This window comes from Aquarana catesbeiana, linkage group LG06 (genome assembly GCF_042186555.1).
Source record: "Aquarana catesbeiana isolate 2022-GZ linkage group LG06, ASM4218655v1, whole genome shotgun sequence".
In the NCBI taxonomy this organism is placed as follows: Eukaryota; Metazoa; Chordata; class Amphibia; order Anura; family Ranidae; genus Aquarana; species Aquarana catesbeiana.
Genome location: NC_133329.1, coordinates 282,734,610 through 282,761,285, shown reverse-complemented (window position 1 = coordinate 282,761,285; position 26,676 = coordinate 282,734,610). Strand labels below are relative to the sequence as shown.

The following is a 26,676-nucleotide window of genomic DNA, read 5'->3' as shown; positions in this document are numbered from 1 at the left end:
CTGTCCTCACCTAAGCCGATTCTTTAAGTGGCTTCGGGTCCAGACGCCGGCATCTTGACTAAGGGAAACAGGCAGTGAAGCCTTGCGGCCTCACAGTCGGATTCCCACTGCACAAGCACACGCTGTGCTTTGTGAATGGTCCCACAGTCTTCTAGGACCTGTGATAGGGAAGAAAGGGGGCCAAACTTCCACTTTGATCGCTGCGGGGGAAGGAAGGGGGCCAAACTCCCACTTGGATCGCTACGGCAATCCGACTGGAAGTGGGGGAGAGGGTACCTGTCAAAAGCGGGTACCTACCCCCCCCAAAAATAAACTGCCAAATGTGAAGTAGGAAGAGGGAGGAAGAGGAAGAGCGGAACATTAAGCTTTAAATATAAAATAACATGTTGCATATATTGTAATCATTCATAAGGGTATTATTCACGACTTTTGAAAAAATGCTGACACATTCAGACAGCAATTTTCCTGTAAATAGGCCCCCTACTGTTACTTCTAGGAACACATCTTCAACACAGTGAGGAAAGAACAAAATGACAGCAATTTGTAAGATTTCTATGACATTGTAAGAAGATACATACCACAATACTTAAGTTCTGCCTAAGCAGCGCATTCTGAAAATGAAGCTTCTTTACTTCCTTCTGTAAAATCATCTTATCATTTTCAAGCATTCTTGCCTTCTCCTTCTCAGCAGTCAAAGCACAGGCTAAAGTCCTGTTATTGTGCTTTAAGGAAATTTTTACAATAGAGGAGTTATCTGAAATATATAGAACATTCAGATGAAAAACAAATATATCACATAAAGTCATGAACAAAAATAAATAAATAAATCAAATCAGTCACTGGTTAGTCACCTAAGAAATACAGTGCAGTAATCAGTTTCTTAGCAAAGTCCAACCTCCTATCATTCATAGTCGCTGGCTGGCCAATTCAATTCTCAATTACTTTCCCCAGGTATTTTTGTGCAATTTTTGCAAATAGGTTCATATGTCTAAAATGATCAGGCTACAAAAATGAATCATTTACTAACCAAAAGTTCACAGTTATTTGTAAAGCTATAAATCTGTACTATCTGCTGGTAGACAAAGAAAAGTTTTTGTAGCTGAAGCGGAGCGAAAGCAAGGCAAAGCAACAAATACATTTTCTTTCAAAATACATTTTGGGGTGTGCGGCTGACTCTAATCCATGTGTTTTTTTCATTTTTATTGTAGCAACAAATTAATTTAACCACTTCAATACAGGGCATTTATACACCTTCCTGCCCAGACCAATTTTCAGCTTTTAGCGATGTCGCACTTTGAATGACAATTGCGCAGTCATGCAACACTGTACCCAAACTAAATTTTTATCATTTTGTTCCCACAAATAGAGCTTTCTTTTGATGGTATTCGATCACCTCTGGGATTTTTATTTTCTATTAAGCAAATTAAAAAAAAAAAAAAATTTTGAAAAAAAAAAAAAATGTTTTTTTTTTGTTTTGTTTCTGTTACAAAACTTTGTAAATAAGTTTTCTCCTTCACTGATAGGCACTGATAAGGCGGCACCGATGAGGTGGCACCGATAATGGGCACTAATATGCGGCACTGATATGCAGCACTGATGGGTACACATAGGTGTACGGCATGGTACGGATGGATGCCAATCAGTGCCCAACAATAATGCCTGCCAATTAGTGATGTCCATTGTGGGCACTAATTGGCATCCATTGTGGGCACTGATTGGCATTCCTGGTCGTCTAGGGTGGCATACCTGGTGGTGACATCCCTGGTGGTTCAGTGTGGGCATCCTCGAGGGGGCTGCACTGATAATCAGCACAGACCCCCCGTCAGAGGAGCAGCCGATCGTCTCTCCTCTACTCGCGTCTGACAGACGCGAGTGAGGAAAAGCTGATCAACGGCTCTTCCTGTTTACACTGTGATCAGCCGTGATTGGACACAGCTGATCAAGTGGTAAAGAGTCTCGGTGAGAGACTCTTTACCTAGGTCAGTGTTGCGGTGTGTCAGACTGACACACCGCAACAACGATCGCTGCGATGCGTGCCCCCGGGGGCGCGCAGCGACTTGATATCCTGCTGGACGTCATATGGTTAATATTGGCCCTCCACAGCCAATATACTTAGACTTCATTGCTCCGTTGCTGCTCTGATCACCCATGGGAACAAGGAGAAGCAGCCCTAATGGGCTGCACAGAAAATGGTTTAAGGCCTATATCAACGGCTTTGAGCTTGTGTCTGTTGTATCAGTTTGAGGTGTATCTGAGATAATTCATTGCCAGGTTCATGTGACCTGCAGTCGATCTCCTTCAGACATGCTTCACACAAGTTATGCATCCCCATAGACTTGTATGGGAATGCAAAAACTGTTTAAAGTGGTATTGAACTCAACTTGTCAAAAACTGCTGACAGAAGAAATAAACACAAATAGTTCCCTTTAAGGTATAACTAGTCATGATAGGAAAAAAGACAATAAACCTACCTTAACAGCAAACAGCACGTACTTGCTGCACAGAATTGTTTAGAGAATAGAGACAAAATCTTTGTGACCCATTTGCCTTTTGTGTAATGGCTAGAGTTTGGTCCAAAACCTTCAGGGTGTAACAGGACCAAATCTCAGTGAATTATTACTTCTTTCAAAAAATGCACTGGGGTTCTTTGTATAAGCAAAGGATATGAGGCAAGAATGCCTCTGGGAATGAGCTGTAGACATACTAGAAGTGTGGCTAAGGGTCCTATATATAATGGGAGGGGTTCTCCTGTCCGAAAACTGCAAAGCATCAGTAGAAACACTTTTTATGGTTTCCTTAATGATTAGCCTAGTCACTAGAGCGTAAAGTGATTGTAAAGTCGCAATGTGACTTTACAAGTATCCCGTCCGGGCATGCTGCCATCCACTACAGTGGGTTTGTTTTTTTTAGAAATGAAAAGGCTAAATACCTTTTGTCACACTGCAGCTGTGCGGTCACATGATCCTCCTGTGCTGGCCGGCCCCAATCTATGGAGAGAAGCGGGAGGGGCCGAGATTCCCCTGTGTCATCAGCCAGCCAGCAGAGGGGGATCTCAGCCTCTCCTGCTTCTCTCCATAGATTGGGGCCGGCCAGCGCGGTTGGGTCACGTTACCACACAGCTGCGGTGCGGCAAAAGGTATTTAGCCTTTTCATTTAAAAACAAACCAACTGTAGTGGATGGCAGCATGCCCGGAGGGGATACTTGTATATAAGCTGCATTATTCAGCTTAATAGCAGTGAAAGAGGCAGCAGGAGAGCCACTCTCATGATGACAGGGCAGGATGGGGAGAGGGGAGAGACTGTCAGAGGTGATCAGCAGATGACAGTGGCACGTAAACTGACCACGATAATCAGGGCTCAGCAGCCCTGAGTATCGTGGTCAGTAGAGGCAGGGGGACACAGGAACTGGCAGGATCAAACAGGTTTTTTACATGGTAGGAAGGGAAAAATGAAATAGCACAAGCACTGTGCTATACAGCATACCTTAAAGGAACAGGATCTTAGTTTTTTTTAGGGTTACAATTACTTTAAATCCAATAATTGACACTTTCTCTTTGACATTTTCATTAGGTTCCCCCCATGCTGGATTTCCGCCAGGCGCTTCAACTTCTTAACACAATCTGAAACCAAACCAATAGACTGACTGACTTGATGCCAAACTGACCTGTATGTACATAAGATTGTGATGGGGCCATTAGGCTATAAGTTCCTTCTGAAGCAGGGACTGATGTACATGATACATGGTAAAGAAATGCAGAAAAGGTTCAAAAATAAATGAGCAAATGGAAAATTTATTGCCACATTTGTTAATGTGTTTTGAAAACTTACTGAAGTTTTTTGACTTAATTTTTGAAGCAAGAGAGGTTTGAAGCTTTGCAGCCTTTAAAGTCCCATTGAATTTTTCCCTCATCCGGTCCTTCGCAGTTTGGAGCGTGGAACTTGACGAGGCGTTTGCCAGATCCATTCTCTGAAAGCTGCATATATTCAGGCTGTAGAAAACAATTAGATACCGTATATCAGACCATGGCCATGTTTCCAGACAGTATAGAAAATGCTGACAGTAAGCAAAGACTACAGCAACAAGGAAAACATCAGCAGGATAGCATTTTGAACAAAACATTTGGTGCCAATTACCAGATTCTGTCTAATGAGTTCCTATACAATTTTTTTTAAAAAGAGGCTGACCACTAAAAATCATAAGGATCCTTTGTAATTATAGAAGAGCAGTCTGCATGAACTCTCAGATATCGGTGTTGGCTAATGGAGCCCTGAACATTAATGGTCACTTCAGACGAGCATTTGTGTTATACCATAGAAAAGGCAGAGGCAATAATACATGCCTTCCACAATCTGGAGCTTCAAGTGAATTTCCATGCTTGCAGTCAAATTATGATAACACCTACTTTATATATATGTTACATGTTTCCATTCCATTATATATATAAAAAATGCTGCTCACCTTTTTACTTGCGTACCTAGTTTTCCCCTTCGATGTATTGTTAAAGTAGAACTTTAGTCAGAAAATTAAGTCCTGTTCAATCACTTCAAGCCAGAGTGGTTTTGATTTAAATCAAGTTGATTTAATCACGATTTAACCACCTCAATACTGGGCACTTTCGCCCCCTTCCTTCCCAGACCAATTTGCAGCTTTCAGCGCTCTCGCACTTTTAATGACAATTACTCAGTCATGCTAAGCTGTACCCAAATGAAATTTGTATCATTTTGTTCGCACAAATATCGCTTTCTTTTGGTGGTATTTATTCACGACTCAATTTTTTTTTTTTTTTTGCGATATAGTTGCAAAAAGAGCAGAAATGTGGAAAAACAACAATATTTTCTTCTTTCTGTTTTAAAAGAAATTAAATAAAATCGAATTTTGGCATAAATTTAAGCCAAAATATATTCTGCTACATGTTCCTGATAAAAAAAATCCTGTTAAGTGTATAATAGTGTATAATAATTGGTTCGTGTGATCACGGACACATGTGCGCAAGTAATCATGTACAGATGTGCGCAGGTGATCACGGACATATGTGTGCAGATAATCATTGGGACATGTGATTTTAGTGGGACATATGTGGGGGGACAGCTTTTTTTTTGTGTTTTGGGGACATGTGTGTGTTTTACATTATATGGGGACATGTGTGTTGACACTAGGTTGGTGATCAGTGAGTAAAAAGCTGTAAAAAAACAGCTCATACTCACTGATCATCAGCCGGCTGCAGCGATCCCCTCTCCTCTCCTCAGCGATAACTTCCGTGTGAGGAGAGGAGAGCTGATCGCCTAGCAACCGGCTGCGTTTACATCACATGACGGCTGTGATTGGACACGGCCGTCATGTGATCAGGAGGGCCAATCACAGAGCCCTCCTGCCGATCGGAGATGCGCCGTGTCCGGGTGACACGAGCGCATCGGGATCGCGCCGCTGCGTGGGCACGAGCGCGATCCCGCTCCTTCTGAGGGACGTTCCTGAACATCCACTCAGAAGGAGAGAGTGCCCACCCGGCCGTTTATGTACATTGGCTGGGTGGGAAGTAGTTAAATCACTAGTAAAAAAAAAGACTTGATTTAAATCATAAATTTTAAAGAGCAACAGTCATCTCTGTCCCACAGCGGCTCCTCCTCTGACCCGCTGTTGACTCACCGACAGTCCCATACACTTTAATGGGACAGCTGGTGATGCAGCAGTGACACAACAAGGTGAGGGATGTGGCGGCAGCAGGTGAGTGGATGCCCGCTAACAGGCGCTGCCATGATGGATCTCAAATGACAGGTTCTCTTTAATTGTAAGGACTCATTCTTGCTGGTAGTTAGAATCTTTAATATTTGCAAAACAAAATGAAGGTTTCCAATTTAGAATAAGCAGCTGTCAGGTCAGTAAGACAGCGATATCAGAACCAATTTTAGGTTAATAGGTTAATCACACATAGTTGGAGAACTACTCAAATTCTTTTATTTAATTAAAACAGTAACATTGCCAGTGCATGCTATCTCAGCTTGCAGATGACAAAAGAGTCCCTTTATTTCTTTATTAATAAAACATGACGTAACACCACAGGATAGTAGCAGGTAGACGCATTTCACAGTTTCATGAATAAGCACAGTGTCACTGTGTGAAACGCGTCTACCTGCACCTGCTACCATCCTGTGGTGTTACATCATGTTTTATTGATAAAGAAATAAAGGGACTTTATCATTTTCAGTGTGCAGCCACCAATCAAGGCTTGCAACCATGGGAGAAGTCCCTTCCCCAGCTCACCTGGAGCAAAGTTTCCTTTTCCTTTTGTCAGCTTGCAGAGCTTGGATTCATTGAATGAGTTTAACGTAAATATTGCAGAATATACAGCCTCATGCTACATAACTAAGCTCCATTTCATGCTGAATAAACTAAATTATTAATGTATTTGAAATAGAAAACTATCTGTAGATAGATTTTTAGTCCAAAAGCATGTTATTAAAAAAAAATTGATAAAAAATAAATACAATTAAAAAAAAAAAAAAAAAAAAAAAAATCAGGATTTAAAAATTCTAATTTAAAAAAAAAAAAAAAATCATCAATTATTATCCAACCCCCACTTGCCAGGAGGTGGGTTCTGCACATTTCAGATACTCACCTATCCAGTATAGTCCCACTAAGACTCGCTCGTCTTCTGCCACCACTCAATCCTGTTTGTGACATCACATCATTGAGAGGCCCGCCAGCTAGGGTTGCCACTTCATCCCTTTAAACCCGAACACTAAGGCCTGATTCATACCTATACAGGTTGCACTTTGCGCTTTTCAATACATGATTTTGATCCACTGAAGTCTATGGAACCAAAAACCAGAAAAAAAAGTCCCTGGCCCTTTCAATAAAATGCACAGATGTGAACTACATCCATAGGAAACCATGTTAAATGGACTGTAGTGCGTTTCTGCAAAACTGAAAACGCACTAAAAAATGCATAGGTGTGAACCAGGCCTAATTAATTACACAGGTTCTGTGGCTGACTAAGGTGGTAATTAAACTAACTGAGTGCCTTATCTGCAGCAAATTAGCCTCAGAACCTGTGTAATTCATATGTGTTGGGTTTATAAGGGATGAGGTGGCAACCCCATCGCCGGCTCTTCCGTGTTCAGCAGGTGGGCCTCCCGAAGATGTGCTACTAGACCAGCCCCTCCCTCCTTCTTTGTGATATAAACACTACGCCTCGTGGGGATATGTGATGTGCATATCCCAGGAAGCCAAGTGAACACAGTGCACATCATTCACCATTCATGTACAGGACAGGAGGGAACTTTACTGAGAGGGTGAAGATCCACTTTATTTTAGGGCTGAAGCAACTAATCACTTATAATAATAGTGGTCAACTATTTTCATAACCGATTAGTTGGTCAGACGATCAGTTATCCTGCATACAGAATGCATTTGTTTACATATCAGGAAATATAGTGCAGCACACATAAATCTCAGTACACTGTCCATACATGTCAGTAAGTGCCTGAGAGCTTAGGAATGTGAATGTGTGAGGAGCAATACCTCATGGGACATGTAGTCCTGGGCAGGAGAAGTAAGTGGTTATAAAAGTCAGAAGTTTTTTTTTACCTTTATGCATTCTATGTTTTAATCTAAAAAAACCTTCTGTGACCAGTTATCCCCCCCCCTATATACCTACCTAAACAAAATCTATCGCTGTGCCTGGGAGCAGCAGTAGCACAGCTCTCTCACTTCTCATGGGAGCCATTGGCACCTACTGCTGTCAATCACAGCCTGTGAGGGAGGAGCGATGGGAGGGGCCGAGCTGCACTCTGTGTGTCAATGGAAGCACACAGCCCGGCTCGGGAGGTAGCCTGCTTGTATGCCACCATAGGAAGTGGCTTCCCATGGAGCCACTATCAAACACTTTTATCCACACCGTCAGGCAGTGCTGCTGATGACATAGGCAGCTGGGAGCCCAATAGGGTGGGTACGAGTGTTTGATTGACATTGGTTTCTCCTGTCCCATAGCCCAGTCCTCACCATTGTGAGCCCCTGCCCCCCCAGCCCCCCACGCAACTGAGAAGGGGGGACCAATCGGTTACAGGACTGTAGAGAAGCGTTTAAAAGAGGTTCTTCAGTCGTAAAAAAAAAAAAAAAAAAAGTCAGCAGCTACAAACACTCCGCACACACAAGCTGAGTTGTGCCCTGTGAATAGTCCTGCAGCCTCACAGGTCCCAGGAGGTTGCAGCTGGGGATGGAGGGAGAACTTCTGCTGGGATCACATAAGCAATTCTAACGGAAGCGAGAGCAGGTACCTGACAAAACTAGGTACCTGTTGTGCCACCCCCCCCAAAAAAAAAGTTCCAAAAGTGGAAGAGGAGGAGGAGGAGGATCAGCTGAACTTCCCTTCTGCTTTAAACGCTTCAGGTCTGCGCTATAGCAGTTTTACTGCTACAGGGTGGCACCTGTGTGCCAGATCACGTATAAATACGTGATCTGGCGACACTTTCGGGTCGCTGCTGGCGGCTCGCTTTCACTGTGATTACACACAGCGGGAGCCGAGCGGCGGGTGCACAGTACCCGCCAATTGTTAGGCAGAGAGACAGAGCTGCGATCTGGCTATGTAGAAAAGGGAGATCTCAGTTCTGACTGGAGGGAAGGGATGAAATTTGTGTCCCTGCACGGCTGGCAATCAATTCCATCTCTTCCTCTAGTAAAAGCACCTAAAACAGTGTAATAAAACAGAATAAAGACAGACGGTGTACTGGCTACAGAGAAGAGCTGCCTGCAGTACTAAGGCACCATACCAGTGTGTAGAAGCCAAGCTACCCAAGGTGTAATAGAGTGGAAGATTACTTCCTAGGTATTGCCTAGTTGGCCCATTCTTGGGTCTGGTATGAAGGCGAGCATTTGTGTGTGTGTGTGTGTTTTTTTTTCTTTAGTTTTCTACATTGTTTAGTTTTCTACATCAGTTTTTTTCACTTGGATAGTTTTATGTTTTATATACAGTAGATGTTGTATTGAAAATTCATTGTTATATGATGTGGCACATCTCTCACAGTCGGTATATTATTATTATTTTGTGATGAGTTCATTCACAAGTTTTAATCAGTTAATTGAGGAGCGCTATCACACACGGTTTGTTATTATTCCTTATCACTGGCTAGGCACAGTTAACCCTTTGATCGTTCTCATGTTAACCCCTTCCCAGCCAGTGTCATTAGTACAGTGACATATTTTTAGCATTGATCACTGTATTAGCGTCACTGGTTCCAACAAAGTGTCAGAATGTCTGCCGCAATATTGCAGTCCCACTATAAATCACTGATTGCTGCCATTACTGGTAAAAAATAAACAAATAAATAAAAATATCCCATAATTTGCAGGTGCCATAATTTTTGTGCAAACCAATCAATATACGCTTATTGGAATTTTTTTTTCCCCCAAAAATATGTAGCAGAATACATATTAGTCTAAAATGAGGAAGAAATTAGATTTTTTACATTTCTTTATTGGATATGTTTCATAGCAGAAAGTTATATTTTGGTCTTTTTTTTGTTTATAGCGTAAAAAATAAAAAAGGCAGAGGTGATCAAATACCACCAAAAGAAAGCTCTATTTGTGGGGAAAAAAGGACATACACTGTATTTTCGTACAGTGCCGCATGACCGCGCAATTGTCAGTTAAAATAACACAGTGCCGTATTGCAAAAAAATGGCCTGTTCATGAAGGGGGTTAAGTGGTTAAAGATAAGTAGATGATTAGACATAAAAACAAAGATGTTCCCTTCTGGTCCTCTCTAACCGCTTGCCGACCAGTGCACGATGATATACGTCAGCACAATGGCAAGGCTGCACAAATGGGCGTACCTGTATGTCCCCTTTAAGACACGGCTTTGTGGGCGCGCGCCCGCTGCGTACTCCGTTACTGCGACTCCCGCAGGCTCAATGTCCGCCAATCATGTCACAGAGCGGCAGAACGGGGGGAGATGCCTATGTAAACAAGGCACTTCCCTATTCTGCCTAGTGACATGACAGGGATCTACTGCTCCCTATCATCGGGAGCAGTGATCACTGTCATGTCAGTGGTAGCCCATCCTCCCCCCCCAGTTACAATCACTCTCTAGGACACACTTAACCCCTTGATCGCCCCCTAGTGTTTGAGCCCTTCACTGCCCATGTCATTTATACAGCAATCAGTGCATTTTTATAGCACTGATTGCTGTATAAATGACAATGGTCCAAAAATAAGGTCAAAGGTGTCCGCCATAATGTTGCAGTCACAATAAAAATTGCAGATTGCCATTACTAATAATAAAAAAAAAAAAAATTAATAATAAAAATGCCATAAATCTATCCCCTATTTTATAGACAATATAACTTTGCGTAAACCAATAAATATTCGCTTGTGATTTTTTTCTACCAAAAATATGTAGAATACATATCGGCCTAAACTGAGAAAGAATTTTTTTTTTTTTTTTGGGGGATATTTACTTTAGCAAAAAGTATTGCTTTTTTCCCAAAATCGTCACTCTTTTTTTGTTTATTGCGCAAAAAACAAAAACCGCAGAGGTGATCAAATACCATAAAAAGAAAGCTCTATTTGTGGGAAAAAAAAGGACATCAATTTTGTTTGGGTGCAACGTCAGTTGTCAGTTAAAATGACGCTGTGCTGAATCGCAAAAAGTGCTCTGGTCAAGAAGGGGGTAAATTCTTCCGGGGCTGAAGTGGCTAACCTTTTTTTTTTTTTTTTTGAGAAAAAAAAAAACAAAAAACATCTGACGCAGAAGCAGTTTTACGCCAATGATTGTGTTTGCATAGAAACCTAAGTGCGGAGACATCCTGCTCAGCTTGGCGCCCCATTGGTTTATAATTGATTTCTGACAACCTGAAAGTTGACATGAGAGGTGAAATCAATTAGAACCTATGAGGCTGCAGGGGGCATGTGTCAAACTGAAGAAGACATCTTGCGTTTCTATAGAAACCCAAATCGCTGGCTTGCTGGGCAACACAGAGCTGATTGCAGATCAGAAAATGTAAAGAGGGGGTGGGGATCATATTTATTTTTAGGTGGAAACATGCTCTTATCCTATCATACCTGGTGACAGCCCTCAATAACACACCAGTCAATGGAATAACACTGGGGAGCCCCCTATGTATGAAAGCCACCAATAGGATTTCAGTTGAGCAGCTCAGGGAAACGAATGCTGTTTGTTACTCTATGCCCTTTCCCATTTATCCTGTGGTTTGTGGTATGTATATCCTACAAGAACAGGAAGCTCGCACACACAATACGAACAATGCAGATACAAAGACGAGGACAAGAAATGAACGCAAAATATACCGAATCCGCGTCTGTCCTATTCACAGCCACCGTTACTTCCGTCCCGCAAATTCAAATTTCGAACCTGTCCTGGACGCATGCGCATGAGAAAGACAGCGTACCCTCACAGGGCGTGGTTTCAGCGGCGCAAGTGGGTCATGTGTTCGTCTGTGAGCGTGATGCCACCGTCAGCCATGTTTGTTATGGGAAACAGACCGCATGGGGGATTCTTAATTTATGTTCTAAACATCATTTATCAAGGCTCCCCGCCGCCTCCGCTAGAGGTCCGCGGCCGGCGGAGACAGGGCGCAATTTTACCGAAGACCAAGAACGAGAGGCGGAGCCGGCCGGGTGACTGACAATAGAAATTGTCCTTGTAACACTTGATTTGTTGTAGCCGTATTAGTGTAATTGTGACAGAGAAAATTGAGTACTGTCCGTGATAAAAATAAAAAAAGTATCACGGACAGTACTCAATTTTCCTTGTAACACAAAACCCACTGTGTGCCTTCATCCTGCCCAGCCCCTCTCACCCAGGTAACCCCGCCTATTCCCGCAGCCCCTCCCACCCTGATACACCACACTGCCCCTGTAGCGTCACATATGTCGACCCGTCACATTTCGCTACCCGCTGGAGTGCACATGCACTCTGCCGCCATATTCCTTTCCGATACTTTTACAACAAAACTCCATCCCTAAGTCCAGGTTCAAGAGCCACCATCCAAGTGGACATAGAGATAGAATATAATTATGCCGAGCAATGCGTGGCTGTGCCCGAAGCGTGGCGAGCGAATCGTTGTGAGCCCCTACACTTCAGCGGGTAGCGAAATGTGATGGGTCGCCATATGTGACGCTACACCCCCCCAGCATGCCGTGACCTTTAGGCAGAGGGGAAGTCTTCAGTGAAGAGGGTAACGTGACGTTAATGTAATCCAGAAGCTGACATGGTCTGGGCAAGCCTTCCTGTGTAGCAGCGCTGTGTATGAAGAAGCGGCTTGCGTTCCACACCTTGGCTGGGTGACATGTTCAAGTCTGTGGTAATGGTGGGAGAGGAGCACGGAGGAGGCTGGAGAGCGCTGCGAGGGGTTATGGCGGCACTTCTCTTGTCACTTTCCCCTGTCTTGTGTTATACTACTCCAGGTAACCGGAGCCCTGGGGACACCTGATGTATGGAGGGGCTCCGCAGGGGACACATGCATGGAGGGGCTCTCCTGGGGACACCTGATGTATGGAGGGGCTCCACTGGGCACACCTGATGTATGGAGGGGATCTGCTGGGGACACCTGATGTAAGAAGGGGCTCCGCTGGGGACACCAGATGTATGGAGGGGCTGTGCTGGGGACACCTGATGTATGGAGGGGCTCCGCTGGGGACACTTGATGTATGGAGGGGCTCCGCTGGGGACACCTGATGTATGGCGGGGCTCCGCTGGGGACACCTGATGTATGGAGGGGCTCCGCTGGGGACACCTGATGTATGGAGGGGCTCCGCTGGGGACACCTGATGTATGGAGGGGCTCCGCTGGGGACACATGATGCATGGAGAGGCTCCGCTGGGGACACATGATGCATGGAGGGGCTGTGCTGGGGACACCTGATGTATGGAGGGGCTCCTCTGGGGACACCTGATGTATGGAGGGGCTCCGCTGGGGACACTTGATGTAAGGAGGTGCTCCGCTGGGGACACCAGATGTATGGAGGGGCTGTGCTGGGGACACCTGATGTATGGAGGGGCTCCTCTGGGGACACCTGCTGTATGGAGGGGCTCCTCTGGGGACACCTGATGTATGGAGGGGCTCCGCTGGGGACACCTGATGTATGGAGGGGCTCCGCTGGGGACACCTGATGTATGGCGGGGCTCCGCTGGGGACACCTGATGTATGGAGGGGCTCCGCTGGGGACACCTGATGTATGGAGGGGCTCCGCTGGGGACACATGATGCATGGAGGGGCTCCGCTGGGGACACATGATGCATGGAGGGGCTCCGCTGGGGACACATGATGCATGGAGGGGCTCCGCTGGGGACACATGATGTATGGAGGGGCTGTGCTGGGGACACATGATGCATGGAGGGGCTGTGCTGGGGACACCTGATGTATGGAGGGGCTCCTCTGGGGACACCTGATGTATGGAGGGGCTCCGCTGGGGACACTTGATGTAAGGAGGGGCTCCGCTGGGGACACCAGATGTATGGAGGGGCTGTGCTGGGGACACCTGATGTATGGAGGGGCTCCTCTGGGGACACCTGATGTATGGAGGGGCTCCGCCGGGGACACCTGATTTATGGAGGGTCTCCGCTGGGGACACCAGATGTATGGAGGGGCTGTGCTGGGGACACCTGATGTATGGCAGGGCTCCGCTGGAGACACCTGATGTATGGCAGGGCTCCTCTGGGGACACCTGATGTATGGAGGGGCTCCGCTGGGGACACCTGATGTAAGGAGGGGCTCCGCTGGGGACACCTGATGTATGGCGGGGCTCCGCTGGGGACACCTGATGTATGGAGGGGCTCCGCTGGGGACACCTGATGTATGGAGGGGCTCCGCTGGGGACACATGATGCATGGAGGGGCTCCGCTGGGGACACATGATGCATGGAGGGGCTCCGCTGGGGACACATGATGCATGGAGGGGCAGTGCTGGGGACACCTGATGTATGGAGGGGCTCCGCTGGGGACACTTGATGTAAGGAGGGGCTCCGCTGGGGACACTTGATGTAAGGAGGGGCTCCGCTGGGGACACCAGATGTATGGAGGGGCTCTGCTGGGGACACCTGATGTATGGAGGGGCTCCGCCGGGGACACCTGATGTATGGCGGGGCTCCGCCGGGGACACCTGATGTATGGAGGGGCTCCGCTGGGAACACCAGATGTATGGAGGGGCTGTGCTGGGGACACCTGATGTATGGCAGGGCTCTGCTGGAGACACCTGATGTATGGAGGGGCTCCGCTGGGGACACCTGATGTATGGAGGGGCTCCGCTGGGGACACATGATGTATGGCGGACCTCCGCTGGGGACACCTGATGTATGGCGGACCTCCGCTGGGGACACCTGATGTATGGTGGGGCTCCTGTGGGGACACCTGATGTATGGAGGGGCTCCGCTGGGGACACCTGATGTATGGAGGGGCTCCGCTGGGGACACCTGATGTATGGAGGGGCTCCGCTGGGGACACTGAGGTGTATGGAGGGGCTCCGCTGGGGACAGTGAGGTGTATGGAGGGGCTTCGCTGGGGACATTGAGATGTATGGAGGTGCTCCACTGGGGACACTGAAATGTATGGAGGGGCTCTGCTGGGGGCACCTGATGCACAATCGGAAATTCCGACAATGTTTTGTTGGCGGAAAATTTGAGAACCTGCTAGCTAACATTTGTTGGCGGAAAGTCCGACAACAAATGTTCGATGGAGCACACACTCGGTCGGACTTTCAGCCAACAAACTCACATCCAACATTTGTTGTCAGAAAATCCGATCTTGTGTATGGGGCATAAGGGTACCTGCACACGGTACTGATGTTTACTGATGTTTGGGCATCAGTATTCCTGGCTGAAATTTCAGGCGTTTATTTTGTGCATATTTGAGTAAAATAAATGATAACCTTTGCAAACTAACATTTTACTTGCGTACGCGCCTGTGTGTACAGGCACATTGAAAACACTGGGCTGAATTTAGAGCAGTAGAAAAGAAAAGCCTGTATGCCTGAAAACACTCAGTATTTTGGCAGCAGTGTGCAAGAGGCCTAGGGCATTTCTTCGCTCTTTTTTGCTTTTATGTCATTCTGAAAAATAGGTGGCTATTGCTGTCTTCTGAAATGTTGATTGGTTGTCCTCTGAAAATGTTGGTTGCCAGGCTGTCACACTGATTCTCTGGCTTCAGTATTTTTACTGGTTCGGTAAATGTATAGAGCAATGGCTTGCCATTCACACTTGGCAATTCAGAATTGCCGGCACAATCTCTGTGATTCTGTTTGCGATTCCGAATTGTAGTAAGACGTATGATACACAATTATTTTTAATGGCACTCAAACAAGTTGCCATTTTGCTGCTATTATTTTTTAGAGCAAAAGGAGTTCCCCTAGCGGACTTTAAAGGCACATTTTTTAAGAAAATATTTTAAAAAAAAGGGTATGTAAAGTAGATAACAGTTTATTAGTTACAAAAAATAATCAAGTGAATCACATAGTTACAAACAAGGAATGCATTTCCATAAATATAGAAGTTGATACCAATACATGTGCACCCGACGCGTTTCGGAGTTACTTATGCCTCCTTCTTCAGGGGTGATTGTAGGGTTTGCAACAAGAATTTTCTATATGGGAAATAATATGTATAACATAGACATGATGAGTGCACAATAAAGGAACGTAAATACAAAATCTATAGTTGTATGAGTCTGTATACATACACATTCATTTCTCTGTTTACACTTACATTGGTATCTACGGATATAGGTTGTGCATTCCAAGACGAATTAAAAGAAACATAGATATGTTGACGTACTGTCCATCGGACACGCTCCCTGGTCGTGGTGTGTAGAACTTTAGTGAAGTATAGCAGGAGTATTCACATAGCCACTGTCAAGGTGGAAGTAGAGACGTATAAATATATAGGGTGGTTTTATTCTTCCTTCCAGTAGGAAGAAAGGCCCAAGGTTAGCGGGCATATGACAGTTTAGATCTGAGGTCACACTGGGGCCAAATGTGTATCCTGTAAATCATGAAGATATATATATATGTAAGGATGTGCATACATATGGATAATTAAAGTAGTACATGGAGAATCCAAAAGCTGTATCCTACCTGGTCCGCCTACAATAATGGGGGGCAGTAACTGGTGGTAAATATGGATCAGATGTGGTTCAGAAAGCTGGAGAATCAACATAGAAATGGGAAGTATATTAAAACCCTGGTTGGTGAGAGGGAGGGGGGGAGGGGGGGGGGGGGGGAGAGAAAAGGGGGGGGGGGGGCAGGGGAGGGGGGGAGGGGAAGGGGGGTAACTATGTGATTCACTTGATTATTTTTTGTAACTAATAAACTGTTATCTACTTTACATACCCTTTTTTTTAAAATATTTTCTTAAAAAATGTGCCTTTAAAGTCCGCTAGGGGAACTCCTTTTGCTCTAAACTCGAATTTAGGATGTGGCACAACAAGTAGATAATTGATCGATCAAATATTTTTTTGCTGCTATTATTGTGCAACAGAATCGCATGGAAATAGCAGCAAATGTGTCTTTCAAATCATGCAAAGCTTGTCGCCCAAAAAAGGAGCAGGAGCTTCTTTTGTACAATAAACGCACATAGGGCAGCCCATTGAAGTGAATGGGCTGCCCTATGCACGACACACATAGAAACGCTTGCAAATCCCACCTAAAATATCTCAAGTAGAAATACTCATTACTGCTATGCGAGATATCAATGGGACATAGACATGGCCCATCCTGGGTTTTGGCAGTAAGAGGAAGTATGACACCACTGATAACAGTGATGAGTTTTTTTTTTATACTAAAACTGACACCGATTGTGGGATTTATTTTACTCCCACTTTCTGTTCATTGTATCCCCAGGCCCTTTTTTGCCTTGCACATAGCAAAGCATGGGAGAAAGGTATAATATTAAAAATCATATGCTGTGAAGCCAAACACACACTGCCATTTGACTGTCGAGCAACACTTTTTGTGCACCACTTTTTTTCACAAATTCTTTCAAATTGCCTTCGAAAATTTCCAAAAGTTGGTGACTATGAACAGAGTTAGGGCTGGCCCTACCATGGGACCCAGTGGCCCATGGTCCCAAGCGCCATTTCAAGAGGGGCGGCAGCCATCCGGCTGTCTCCCGAGATCTGCCTGTGGGACTGTTGGGAAAGGCTGCATCTAATGAGTGTGCAGTCCATGCTGCCTGAGAGACAGTTTCACACTGAGCCGATATTGATGCTTGCCAGAGCCCTCAGTGTGAAACTGACATGTAATGTAACTGAATGCAGAGAGAGACCAGCTGTCAAAATTGAGTGTTGATGCCGGGGTGGGCGGGACTCAGCAGCTATCAAACACCAGCCAATGGGGTAGGGTCTGGGCGAGCCGCTACGTGTATGTGACCCCGCCCCCTTTCTTAAGCAGCCCAATCATTGGCTGGTGTTTGATAGCTGCTGGGTCTCAACCCATGTCCCGCCCACCCCAACATCACCGCTGAATTTTGACAGCTGGTCTCTCTCTGCACTGCCTATGCTGAGACTGAATTCCATGTTACACCAGGCAGTCAGCGCTGCAATCTTGAACAGGGAGAGGAAGCACGGAAACACACTTGTTACAGTGTTTCTGACAGTGTAGATGCGGATTCCGGGCAGAGATGTAGTGAGGAGGGCAGACAGACCAGTGTCAGTCTGCTACTTCACAGTCCCGTCTGAATGTGCTCTGTTTTGTTGAGTGACGTGTAATCAGACTCCTTTATGCTGCAAACATCTGCGAACCTCTGAAGCAATCAAAGGCCAATGTCATACCTTCTAATCGGCTGCAGCTCCTGACCATCTGATTACACAAAACGAGGGGGTTGGGGAGAGAGGGGGGCTGCTTCTAGTTCACAGGGTCTGCCCAGCCCCTTGTACCTGGCTGAAGTGCACTGATATGGTTTCTGGCTTTAGTAAAGGAAGGCTGCAAGAGCAGGAGCTCCTTCTACATTTTCTAGTTCTTTTTATTATGTCCCTATGCCCACCATGGTCCCTAATGGAAGGTCTGTACTGAGATGGGGCTGGAAGGGTGGTTTGTGCTGAGGGGAGTTTAGGACTGTGGGGGGAGAACTGTACTGAGTGGGGATTTGGGGGGCAAATCTTCATGGGAGAATAAGACCTTGGAGATGGGGGATTTGTACTGAAAGGAAGGGGTTTGGTTGTCAGTGTTCTCATGTGGTGTGATTTTGGAGCACATTCATGAATGGGCTTTGCTTCACACCAGAACACAGAAAAATGAATGCATGCACTACTTTTTGGTAGTGTGTTTTCAATCTGCTTTACAATACAATGGCACCCACAGAAGATCACAAGGGTAGTGCTTTCCAGCAGCATCAAAAATGCTCACAGAAGAAAAAATACAATTCTAAAAAAATGTAAATTCTAAAACATAATTAACAAAAAATGAAGGCCATATTCACATGTGCTTTGCTATCTGAAGAGCTGTCAGCATTTGGATTGCTCTTCAGAGAGCATTTAACAGGTGGTGAGGAGGCATATTGCCTCTTCACTGCCTGTTTTAACCCCACACTAGCACACTGCCTGCAATCATGTGTCTTGCATGTAGTTGCAGGACACTTGCAGAGCAGCACTATTCACTTGACTTTTTCGACAAGGGTATAATTTCTGTAATGGCTGTGAGTAAGGATGAGCTCAGGCGTGTTCACAAACTGCACGTGCAGAGCCCGCCAGGAACTCGGCACTGCAGAGCGCTAATCACAAGCAGTGAGACATTTCACGATCTCAGCAGCCGCGCATCGGGAAATGTCTCATTGCTTGCGATTAGCGTTCCGCAGTGCCGACTTCCTGGCGGGCTCTGCAAGTGCGGCTTGCGAACACGCCTGAGCTCATCCTTAGCTGTGAAGCACAGCATCACAGTCGTGGTGGCATGTGTATACCCCTAGCCACTACCTCCATTGCTAAAGAGGGTAGCAGTTTGGCAGGCAGTAAAAACACTGTTCACTGTTGTGGCTAAGGACTCATTCATCCATGTATTCTGGCCTTGTGAATAAGTAAATTGTTCACACAGCTGGAGCTGCCTGTTATGCCGCGTACACACGAGCGGAATTTCCGATAAAAAGAGGCCGATGGGAGCTTTTCATCCTATATTCCGACTGTGTGTATTCCCCATCTAACTTTCTCTGTCGAAAATTCAGACGGACTGTACGTCACCACGTTCTGGACGGTCGGAATTTTATGTGACCGTGTGTATGCAAGACAGCTTGAGCGGAATACCGTCAGAACTCCGTCAGAAAAACCTTCAGAGTTTATTGTGTACAGGGCATTAGGGATGCAGTGGTTGTATCAACACAGCCACAGGTCCAAATTTGACAGGTGTGCAATTGTAGGGGAGTGGTCCTGAATAAACACTTTGTTTGGGGCCGTACACCTGCACTCACACAGCTGTAACCCATAGTGTAATATGTGCTGCCTGCACACAGCTCCAGATGGCTCCAGCCACGTAAACAGACCACTGATTCACATTGTACAGGCCACAGTACTGTTGTGAATAAGCCCCAATACCTCATTCACACATAAAGCTTTATTTATTAGCAGCATTTCATTCTTGGGCCCAGGCAGCATAATGTCTTGGGCCGGCCCTGAACAGAGTTTTCATGATTCTGGTGCCACTACACAATGTCAGTGACTTTGGATAAAGCAGCAGAATGCATTTTGGAGTGTAATTCCACATATAACTATGCCATGTTTGAACAATATATCATTTAGTGACAACTTTGTGCAAAAAAAAAAGTGTAATTTTCCCGAAACTTGTGACAATATATAAAATATTCCATGGACTTGACATGCCTATCAACAAATAGCTTGGGGTGTCTACCTTCCAAAAAGGGGTCATTTGAACTGTCCTGGCATTTTATGCACAACATTTAGAAGCTTATGTCACACATCACCCACTCTTCTAACCACTTGAAGACAAAGCCCTTTCTGACACTTTTTGTTTACATGAAAACATGACTTTGAACCCCCAAACATTATATATTTTTTTAAAGCAAAGGCCCCACAGATTAAAATGGTGGGTATTGCAAATTTTTTTTCACAAAGTATTTGCGCAACGATTTTTCGAACGCAATCTTTTTGGAAAAAAACACACTTTTTTAATTTTAATGCACTAAAACACACTATATTGCCCAAATGTTTGATTAAATAAAAAAGGTGATCTTATGCTGAATACATGGATACCAAACACGGCATGCTTTAAAATTGTGCACAAACATGCAGCGGCGACAAACTACATACATTTTTAAAAGCCTTTAAAAGCCTTTACAGGTTGCCATTTTAGATCTACAGAGGATGTCTACTGCTAAAATTACTGCCCTCAATCTGACCTTCCCGGTGATACCTCACATGCATGGTGCAATTGCTGTTTACATATGACACCAGACCGACGCGTTCGCCTTTGCGCGTGAGAACAGGGGGACAGGGGTGCTTTTTTTTTTTTTTAATTATTTATTTTGCTTTTTTATTATATTTTTAAACTGTTCCTTTCATTTTTTTATCATTTTTATTGTTATCTCAGGGAATGTAAATTTCCCCTATGATAGCAATAGGTAGTGACAGGTACTCTTTTTTTGAAAAAATTGGGGTCTATTAGACTCTAGATCTCTCCTGCTCTCAAAGCATCTGACCACACCAAGATCGGTGTGATAAAATGCTTTCCCAATTTCCCAATGGCGCTGTTTACATCCGACGAAACCTAAGTCATGAAATGCTCGTAGCTTCCGGTTTCTTAGGCCATAGAGATGATTGCAGCCATTCTTTAGCTATTGAGTTGACAACCACTGGCCTAGTCAGACATTCAAAGCATTGAGAGTTTATCATTTTGAAATGTTTCCATTACAGTTTTAGAATATCATCCAGGCATAATAATACAATAAAGGTACTGTATGTTATTTGGAGACAAATAACGGGCTTTACTAAAGGAAGAGAGCAAATTCACTTTCAAAGTGAATTATCATTTACATTTTTTAACCAGTTCCCAATCAGCCACTACAGTTATACTGTGGAAGGTTGGCTCCCCTGCGTGATTCGGCGATCCATGCACTAGCTTTTGCGGGCACCCGCCCGCAAAAGCTAGTGCATGAATGCCATTTCGCGCAGGGTAGCCAACCTGCGATTGAGGGAAAAAGGGCAGTGGTGGCTGGTGTTTTTTTTTGGTGGGGGGGCGGCAAACAAATACCCACCCCCCTCCAAACGGCACCCACCCCGCCCTGCTGTTTGCCGGTCGGTCCGGCACTTACCCCATCGTGGCGGGTGGCAGGCAGGATGGTGCAGCGGCTCGGCTCCGAGTTCTCTCCTCCATGGTGGCTTCCAGCTCCTCCCCTCCCCTCCTAGGCGTCCAATAGGATCGCCTGTCCTTTTAGCCAATCGAGTGACCGGTGTCATAACCCGATTTCTGATTGGCCGGGAGGAGGATCAGTGTTACAACAGTGAATATTCATTCTCATTCTGGGTCGGCTGAGAGCGCACTCCCTACGACCCGAGCCCACCCTATATTGAAGCCTATTAGAGCCTTTGGCTCTAATCGGTGCTTCAAAAAAACAGCCCCTCTCTGTTGGAATTCAGGTACCGATGTCCTGAAAGGGGCCGGGCGCATGGATAGGGGAGGCAGGGATGGATGAGGGAGGCGGCGCCCGTGCGCCCTTAATGGACGGGCTGCCTCTAAAAGAGAGGCAGAACAGGGATCTGCCAGTGTAAACAAGGCGGATCCCCATTCTGACAGGGGAGGACAGATAAATCAGCTATTCCTAGTGATCAGGGACAGTGATCTCTCTCTTCTCCCAGTCAGTCCGTCCCCCATACAGTTAGAAACACCTCCCTAGGGAACACTTAACCCCTTGATCGCCCCCTAGTGTTAATCCCCCTCTCTGCCAGTGCCATTTATACAGTGATCAGTGCATTTTTATAGCACTGATCACTGTATTGGTGTCACTGGTCACCAAAAAAGTGTCACTTAGGGGCAGATTTGTCTGCTGCAATGTTGCAGTTCCACTAAAAATCGCAGCCGCCATTACTAGAAAAAACAAAAAAAAAATGGAAAGTCCCAAAATCTTTCCCTTAATCTTTCCGCTAGAACTTTTGCGCAAACCGATCAATATAGGCTTATTGCAATTTTTTTTACCAAAAATATGTAGCAGAATATATATTGGCCTAAACTGATGAATAAATTTGTTTTTTTATATATTTTTTATTGGATATGTATTATAGCAGAAAGAAAAAAATATTGTTTTTTTTTTTTCAAAATAGCGCAAAAAATAAAAACCGCAGAGGTGATCAAATACCACCAAAAGAAAGCTCTAGTTGTGGGAAAAAAAGGACGTCAATTTTGTTTTGGGTACAATGTCACACGCCCACGCAATTGTCAGTTAAAGCGACACAGTGCCGTAGAGCAAAAAATGACCTGGTCATAAGGGGGGTAATTCCGGGGCTGAAGTGTTAAAGAAAAAAAAAAAAGGTATTGCACCTTTACTTGCACGTGATTGGATGATTGAAGTCAGTACATTGTCTCCTCATTCGCTGAGTTAATTGAATTTTCCCTTTACTAATTGAGTTTTTACTTAGTTTAGTGAATGAGGTGAAGTTATACTGACTTTAATCCTCTAATCTCGTGCAAACATAAAATTCAGGCACATGATGGGTATTTATTACAAAGTCAATTTTTACTTTGTTTCACCTCATTTTCCAAGATAACTGAAAGTGTATGTGCTGTAGACCTATTTAAAGGGACTTATCCCTTTCATGTCTGCCCTATTTTAGATTAAGGCTAGTTTCACATTTGTGTGTATCAGGAATGCGTGCAAAATCACACGGTTCCCGCAATGCACAAAAAAAATGTGCAGCTCTTTTGCAGATGTGCGGCACTGCTATTAGTTCTTTTTTCTCTTTTTTTTTTTTTTTTGACCATTAATTCTTAAAGTGTAAGCCCAGGCAAAAATTAAGTAATCTGCTCTCTGCCACATTCTAAACCTAATCTATCTAACCCTGTAAAGCAAAAATCGTTGTGCTTACCTATTCTGCAGCCGATCCGGTCCGGTTTCCAGCGGCATGAAAAGAGGACCAACAATGGCTGGGGAATGCCTGGGAAGTGAGGTTACCCATAGACTTACTGTGGGGCTTCCATTGTCTGCTGCCTCTCCTGCAACCGCCTCCACACTGAAGCCACCACTGTGACAGCTGATGCTGGGACCGGACCTGATCAGATCAGCTGCAGAAAAGGTAAGTATAGTGATTTCTGCTTTACAGGGTTAGATAGATTAGGTTCAGAATGGGTCAGAGAGAAGGTTTAGCGTTATCTAGGTTTTGCCTGAACTTCCACTTTAATGGCACCCCCATACATCTAGCAATGTATTTGCATGTGCCAAAATGCAGCGTAATAAAGTACCATGTGTTTTGGTGCCGCAGGATTTTTCTTAAAAGGTTTATACACTTTTTTAGTGTGTTATTTGCATATAGGTCAGCTTATTGCAATCAGTAAGTTGTGCATGGAAATGCACAAAAACGCACATGCCCTATTGCACTGTGCAGGTGTGAACAGAGAACTGAACGCTTCACTAGAACAGCTGAAGGACCAGGCAACTACCACTGAGGGCTCTACACAAGAGATCGCTATGAGCAGCCAGTCGCTGTGATCAATTTGAAATAGGGCAATCCTGCTTGTGTCTTGCTTTCAGTCATACTATATTTTGTTTGAGACCTTTAAAAACAGGACTAGGCTGCAGCTTGCAGTCTTGGGTCCTGTAGAAATGTTTAGGAACTAATTTGTTGGTTCTAAATTGATTGATTGGCATTTAAGTGCCTCATCCCCATTTGAAATTGTACAGAAATAGGCTAGTTACCTTAAAATATGGCGGGATTATAATGGCACGCAAATATATATATATTGTTCAAATATAAAGTTTAATACAAAAAAGCACACACTTCTTAAAAACAATACATTGATAAAATCATGCCTCTCCATACATAGATATTTTATACCGACAGCCCAATTATAGTATACAAACTTCTATCCAGTTTTTATCTAAACGGTATTTGTATCCTGATGGTTTCTCCGCAAAACTCACCACGTTTCCTGGACTTGGGTCAACTTCATCAGGAGTTTACAAGCGGAGTATGTACAGTATCTCACAAAAGAGAGTACACCCCTCACATTTTTGTAAATATTTTATTATATATTTTCATGTGACAACACTGAAGAAATGACACTTTGCTACAATGTAAAGTAGTGAGTGTACAGCTTGTATAACAGTGTAAATTTGCTTTTCCCTCAAAATAACTCAACACACAGCCATTAATGTCTAAACTGCTGGCAACAAAAGTAAAAAAAAAAAAAGAAAGTACACCCCTAAGTGAAAATGTCCAAAATGGGCCCAAAGTGTCAATATTTTGTGTGGCCACCATTATTTTCCAGTACTACCTTAACCCTCTTGGGCATGGAGTCCATCGGAGCTTCACAGGTTGCCACTTGAGTCCTCCTCCACTCCTTCTTGATGACATCACTGAGCTGGTGGATGTTAAAGACCTTGCGCACCTCCGTTTGAGGATGCCCCACAGATGCTCAATAGGGTTTAGGGTTTAACCCTCAGCTTCTTTTAGCAAAGCAGTGGTCGTCTTGGAGGTGTGTTTGGGGTCATTTTCATGTTGAAATACTGCCCTACGGCCCAGTCTCCGAAGGGAGGAGATCATGCTCTGCTTCAGTATGTCACAGTACCTGTTGGCATTCATGTTTCCCTCAATGAACTGTAGCTCCCCAGTAATCCATGTCCTTAGTCTGCTTGTCCTCAGCAAACTGTTTGTGCATCATCTTTAGAAGAGGCTTTCTTCTGGGATGATAGCCATGCAGACCAATTTGATGCAGTGTGCAGCGTATGGTCTGAGCACTGACAGGCTGACCCCCCCACCCCTTCAACCTCTGCAGCAATGCTGGCAACACTCATACGTCTTTTTCCCAAAGACAACCTCTGCATATCACATGCACTCAACCTCTTTGGTCGACCATGGCGAGGCCTGTTCTGAGTGGAACCTGTCCTGTTAAACCGCTGTATGGTCTTGGCCACCATGCTGCAGCTCAGTTTCAGGGTCTTGGCAATTTTCTTATAGCCTAGGCCATCTTTATGTAGAGCAACAATTGTTTTTTTACAGATCCTCAGAGAGTTCTTTGCCATGAGGTGCCATGTTGAACTTCCAGTGACCACTATGAGAGAGTGAGAGCAATAACACCAAATTTAACAAACCTGCTCCCCATTCACACCTGTGACCTTGTAATACTAACGAATCACATGACAACGGGGAGGGAAAATGGCTAATTGGGCCCAATTTGGACATTTTCACTTAGGGGTGTACTTACGTTTGTTGCCAGCGGTTTAGACATTAATGGCTGTGTGTTGAGTTATTTTGAGGGGACAGCAAATTTAAACTGTTATACAGGCTGTATACTCAATACTTTACATTGTAGCAAAGTGTCATTTCTTCAGTGTTATCACATGAAAAGAACCCTATTGTGCATCTGTGGGCCATCCTCAAATGGAAGGTGGAGGAGCACAAGGTCTCTAACATCTATCAGCTCTGTGATGTCGTCAAAGAGGAGTGGAAATGGACTCCAGGGGCAACCTGTGAAGCTCTGGTGAACTCCATGCCCAAGATTGACAATTTGGGCCCAATTTGGACATTTTCACTTTGGGGTGTTGCCAGCGGTTTAGACATGAATGGCTGTGTGTTGAGTTATTTTGAGGGGACAGCAAATTCACATTGTTATACAAGCTGTACACTCACTACTTTACAGGCGTGGGGAGAGAGGGGAACCTGACCATTGTCCCTTTACAGGGGGACAAAACAGGCTGGTCCCAAGGCAGCAGGGATACAGCGGAGGGATCCACACAAGATATGTATTGTATATCAAATACTCTTTGAGATATTTATGAATTATTATAGCATAACGTTTGTGCTTATCACATTTTCTGCTATGTTATAGCATGTGCCAAAGCATAAATATTAGTCAGCTTCAGATAGCATCCTTTCCAATTAAATTTGTTATTACAAAATCTGTAAACCATATGTTGTCTTACGCAAACGTATGCTTAGTGTAGTCTGTGTGGATTCCCCCAGCTGCGCTATTGTATAGTAATTTGTTGGTTTGTTGTCATTTGATCACCATAATTAGCCAATCAAAGTGATTACAGGGAATGTTTCCTGCATAGTTGCATCTTCTCTCTCTCATTGCCAAGGAATGAGCAAACTTTGAGGCTGGGTTCACACATGTGCGGTGCGAATTGAAGCTCTGTTTTCACAGCTAATTGACAAAGTCGTTTTTCAGCGTTTGACGTCAGTTTTTGATCAGGATCAGGTCAGGATTGCATCAGTATCAGGTCAGGATTTTATCCTGTTCACAACGGAATGCATCTGCGAATCAGATGCGTTCCCATAGAAGATAATGTGCTTGCAGTTTGCACCACAATGCCCAGAAAACACACACATTTTTTGGGCAATGTGGAGTGCGAATGTAACGCACATATGTGAACCAGCCTCATTCAAATGAACGTATTTTAAAATGTCATGCGAATTGGATGCGGTGTAAGATGCATTTAATTTGCATAGGTGTGAACCTAGCCTCAAAGAAAAGGCAAAAAAAAAAATGCACAAAAGCAATATTTTTTAAATGTTCCTCA

The 26,676-nt window shown here is 44.6% G+C and overlaps 2 protein-coding genes across 4 annotated transcripts in view; one reads left to right on the top strand and one right to left on the bottom strand.

Annotated features, from left to right (window-relative positions):
• The window catches only part of LOC141146805 (uncharacterized), a 58,389-nt gene extending 46,993 nt beyond the window's left edge, over nucleotides 1-11,396 (bottom strand). For both annotated transcript variants that reach the window (XM_073633413.1, XM_073633414.1), the window contains exons 1-3: nucleotides 11,303-11,396; nucleotides 3,829-3,989; nucleotides 579-754 (exon numbers count right to left, since the gene is read on the bottom strand). In XM_073633413.1, the coding sequence (XP_073489514.1) occupies nucleotides 579-754; nucleotides 3,829-3,964 (312 nt within the window). In that variant the 5' untranslated portion in view covers nucleotides 3,965-3,989; nucleotides 11,303-11,396. The remainder of the gene's footprint in view (nucleotides 1-578; nucleotides 755-3,828; nucleotides 3,990-11,302) is intronic.
• Nucleotides 11,397-12,132: 736 nt separating this feature from the next.
• Nucleotides 12,133-26,676, top strand: part of LG06H2orf80 (linkage group 06 C2orf80 homolog) — a 134,032-nt gene continuing 119,488 nt past the window's right edge. The window contains exon 1 of one of the 2 annotated variants that reach the window (XM_073633417.1): nucleotides 12,133-12,192. The gene's annotated coding sequence lies outside the window, so the exon portion shown is untranslated. The other variant, XM_073633416.1, reaches the window with a different exon arrangement.